A 3,802-nucleotide genomic window follows, 5' to 3' on the forward strand; every position below is an offset into this window, starting at 1 on the left:
CTTGCCTCCCCATCCCACCCACCCTCCCCTCCCTCTCCTCCAGGTCAAGGCCCTGAAGGAGGGCAAGGCTGTGGACAAGCCCATCTACAACCACGTGACGGGCCTGCTGGACCCGCCCGAGCCCACCTCCTCCCCCAACATCCTGGTCATCGAGGGGCTGCACCCCTTTTACGACGAGCGCGTCAACGAGCTGGTCGACTTCCGCATCTACCTCGACATCTCCGACGAGGTGGGCAGTGTGTGTGTGTGTGTGTGTGTTGGGTGGGTGGTGGTGGTGGTGGTGGTGTTTGTGGTGGTGGTGGTAGAGGTGGCGGCTGCCCTTCAGACTGCTCCCCTGGCTGCTGCCCTGCGCCGCTGGCCGGCGGCTGCACTGATGAATGGGGCCCTTTGTGCCGTCAGCCCCCGCCGCCCAGGCCACCGCACACCGTGAACACGCACACACGCCCGCTCGCGCCCCTGCCCCCGCAGATCAAGTTTGCGTGGAAGATCCAGCGCGACATGGCGGAGCGCGGGCACAGCCTGGAGAGCATCAAGGCTTCCATCGAGGCGCGCAAGCCCGACTTTGACGCCTACATCGACCCGCAGAAGAAGAAGGCCGACATGATCATCCAGGTGGGGTGGGGTGAGGGGTGGTGAGGGTGGTGGGGGCTGGGGGTGGGGGTTGGGAAAGCACACACATGCACACATGCACCCCGTGCACACATGCACGCAATGCACCGCCCCGCCGCCCCCATCCTCACACGCCTCTGCACGTGCCCCTGCCCCCACCCCCGCCACCCCGCCGCAGGTGCTGCCCACCCAGCTGGTGCCCGACGAGAAGGAGGGCAAGATTCTGCGCGTGCGCCTGATCATGAAGGACGGCAAGAAGCTGTTTGACCCCGTCTACCTCTTCGACCAGGGCTCCACCGTGTCGTGGATCCCCTGCGGCCGCAAGCTCACCTGCTCCTTCCCCGGTGAGCACACAGGGGCGGAGCCGGGCCGCGGCAGGCGCAGGGGCAGGTTGCGAGCGCCCGCACGCATGCCCTCTTGCCTCCCTCCCGCCTCCCTCCTGCCGCCCTCCTCCTCCTCCCCCTCACCGCCGCCCCCGCCCCGCCCCCTCACAAACTTGTGCCGCCCCGCAGGCATCAAGATGTTCTACGGCCCCGACACCTACTACGGCGAGGAGGTGAGCGTGCTGGAGATGGACGGCCAGTTTGACAAGCTGGAGGAGCTGATCTACATGGAGAGCCACCTGTCCAACACCAGCGCCAAGTTCTACGGCGAGATCACGCAGCAGATGCTCAAGAACTCCTCCTTCCCGGGCTCCAACAACGGCACGGGGCTGTTCCAGACCATCGTGGGCCTCAAATGCCGCGAGGTGTACGAGCGCATCACGCAGAAGGTAAGCGGGGGAGTGGGGTGGTGGTGGGGTGGGGTGCCGGAGTTGTAAACATGCGTCCACATGCGGGTCTGGCTGGCCAGAGAGGGGCGATGGGGCGGCGCAGGCTGGGAGCAACGAGGCCAGCGGGTGGGGGCTAGCCCTGCGGCAGCAGGCGGCGCCGCGCGGCGAGGCGTGCTGACCTGCCCCACCGTCCCGCTGCCGCGCGCCATGCAGGAGGTTGTGCCCGTCTGAGCGGCGGCACCGGCATGAGGCGCCTGACCGGCCGCCGTGTGTGTGTAAACCTGACCCCCATTTCTGTTTGGTGGCAGCTGCGGGGCGCCTGCCCTGCACCCCCCTTCGTGTAATTCTTTCCTCTCTCCCTTGCAAGCGTGTACATGCCATCCCCGTCACCCAGCGAGAAGAGAACCCCCCCAAAACCCCACTCCTTTCACCGCCTCCTACATTGCCCCCGCTGCCCTTCCCTTGCCGCATCAGGCGGAACCCTGGGCGCTGGCTGCCCCCCCCCGTGCACCACCGCCCGGCGACTCCCACCCGTAGCTATCAGCTTCCTGAGAAGGATTTCCGTTGCTCTGTCTCCGGCTCTCTTGTAATCCCATTTTGTTTCACAGCCGGCAGGTGCGGCAGACCAAACACCGCACGAGGCAAACATGAGGGGGCGCAAATGCAACAAATGTTGTGGAGCAGCAGGGCTGGCGCTGCCCGGCACCAGACAGGTCACGAGGGGCGCGGAACTAGCTAGCAGGAAAGGACAGGTTCACAGCAGGAGGGCCCACCGCCCGCCTTCACCACCTGCTGGCGCGGGTGGGCATGCGGTTGTTGGCCACCCGGGCACGCATCAGGCAGTCGGCCAGGAAGAAAGCGGCGGCCTGCTGGCTGGTGGCATCCAGGGCAGCAGAGGCGCGCTCCAGCTCAGCCGACACCAGCGCCAGCTGCATGCGGGGGCAGCAGGCACAGCGGGGCGGGTGTTCGCAGTCACGGGGAGGGCAGGCGAGGGCCAAGCGTAGCGGCACAGATGCTGGCGTGCTGTGCCCAGGCGGGCGGCATGCGGGCACAGCAGGGCTGCCAGCAGGGCGCGGACAGCCGTGCGGGGCCGCCCGCCGCACCTGCTGCGGCGACAGGTAGACGAAGGCGGCCTCGCTGCACTGCACCCCCTGCTGCTGCAGCGCGTACCACGGGTCCTGCCCCGCCGCCTCCGCCTCCCTCGCCACCTGCTGCAGCTCCTCCCACTGCACAGGCCACACGCGGCGCGGCGGTACGCGGTAGTACATTGGGTGTGTGTGCGGATGCAGGGCGCGCGTGGCAGCGCCCTACGCGCATGCACGCTGGGCAGGCTGCGGGCAGGAGGCTGGCGCCGCCGCGCCTACCTGCAGCGGGCTGATGTTGTAGCAGGCAAAGGGGTTGACGAACAGCCGGTCTGGCTCCGCCTCTGGCAGGTCAAACACATCCAGAGGGTCGCCACCCTCCTCCTCATCCCCCCTCCCCCCCTCATCCCGAGAGTTGGTGCCGTAGGCCGCCATCAGCCGCTCGTACGCGGCGTTGAGCGCGGCCGCCTCTGCGGTGGTGTCCTGCCCGCCGGCTGCGCTGACGTCCGGGTGCAGCAGCTTGATGCGCTCGATGTAGGCGGCACGCAGCTGGCGGCGGCTGGCGCCGCGGGACACGCGCAGCACGGCGTGAGGGTCGGGCTGCTGCTGCGGCTGGCGCGCCGCGGCGGCCGCGGCCGGCCCGGGCCGCCGCCGCCACCGGCCCGACCTGCTACTGCTGCTGAACAGGGCACCGCTGCTGCAGCAGCTGCCGCTGCCGCTGCCTGCGCCGGCCGGCCGCCGCCCGGCCGCAGGCTGCAGGGAGAGCGGGGAGGGCGCCATGGCCCGGTTGCAGGGAGGGAGCAGGCAGGCGGGTGCGCCTAGGCCCTGCCTGTTGCTGCCTGCGCGGCTACCGCGCGCCGCCGCCGCCGCCGCCGCTGCGCCGCTGCCCCCAGTCCGCCAGCCACTCCTCGAGCGCCGCCTGCTGCTCGGGCGTGACGGGGCGGTCGTTGGCTCGGATGTTGCGGTGCACGTCCCAAGTTGTGGCGGCCACCACCTGTGCGTGGGGAGGGAACAGGGGGCAGCAGAATGAGTGCCGTCTCCGCATTCAAAAGGGGCGGGTGGCGGTGGTGGGCCGGCGGCGGCGGCAGGCGACCAGTAGGGCGTGAACACTGGGGCCACCCAACCCTTGGGCGTGAAGCCCCACGCCACATGCTCAGGGGCCTCGGCGGCATTGGTTTCTGCGTGGCCCGCAGCCTACAACCCTCACGCACCAGTATGCCAGCGAAGAACACGGTCGCCAGGTGCCCAAAGAAGGGGGTCCGCTCTTGGGAGCCATGCGTGACCGCTGCAGACAACCTATCGGTGTGTGCGCGGGGGAGGGGGTGCCCCGTCGGCGCCA

The 3,802-nt window shown here is 69.4% G+C and overlaps 2 protein-coding genes across 2 annotated transcripts in view; one reads left to right on the plus strand and one right to left on the minus strand.

The window, feature by feature from the left end:
- Nucleotides 1–1,381, plus strand: part of CHLNCDRAFT_31168 (phosphoribulokinase precursor) — a gene marked incomplete at its 3' end in the record, with an annotated part of 2,992 nt that extends 1,611 nt beyond the window's left edge. Inside the window, exons 4-7 of the mRNA XM_005847638.1 lie at nt 44–229; nt 469–612; nt 788–953; nt 1,122–1,381. Coding sequence (XP_005847700.1) covers nt 44–229; nt 469–612; nt 788–953; nt 1,122–1,381 — 756 coding nt within the window. The remainder of the gene's footprint in view (nt 1–43; nt 230–468; nt 613–787; nt 954–1,121) is intronic.
- A 782-nt stretch (nt 1,382–2,163) lies between these two features.
- Nucleotides 2,164–3,802, minus strand: part of CHLNCDRAFT_52421 (hypothetical protein) — a gene marked incomplete at both ends in the record, with an annotated part of 5,530 nt that continues 3,891 nt past the window's right edge. The window contains 4 exons of the mRNA XM_005847803.1: nt 2,164–2,310; nt 2,485–2,607; nt 2,746–3,022; nt 3,315–3,457. Coding sequence (XP_005847865.1) covers nt 2,164–2,310; nt 2,485–2,607; nt 2,746–3,022; nt 3,315–3,457 — 690 coding nt within the window. The remainder of the gene's footprint in view (nt 2,311–2,484; nt 2,608–2,745; nt 3,023–3,314; nt 3,458–3,802) is intronic.

Source organism: Chlorella variabilis, assembly GCF_000147415.1.
Source record: "Chlorella variabilis unplaced genomic scaffold CHLNCscaffold_10, whole genome shotgun sequence".
NCBI classification, from domain to species: domain Eukaryota; kingdom Viridiplantae; phylum Chlorophyta; class Trebouxiophyceae; order Chlorellales; family Chlorellaceae; genus Chlorella; species Chlorella variabilis.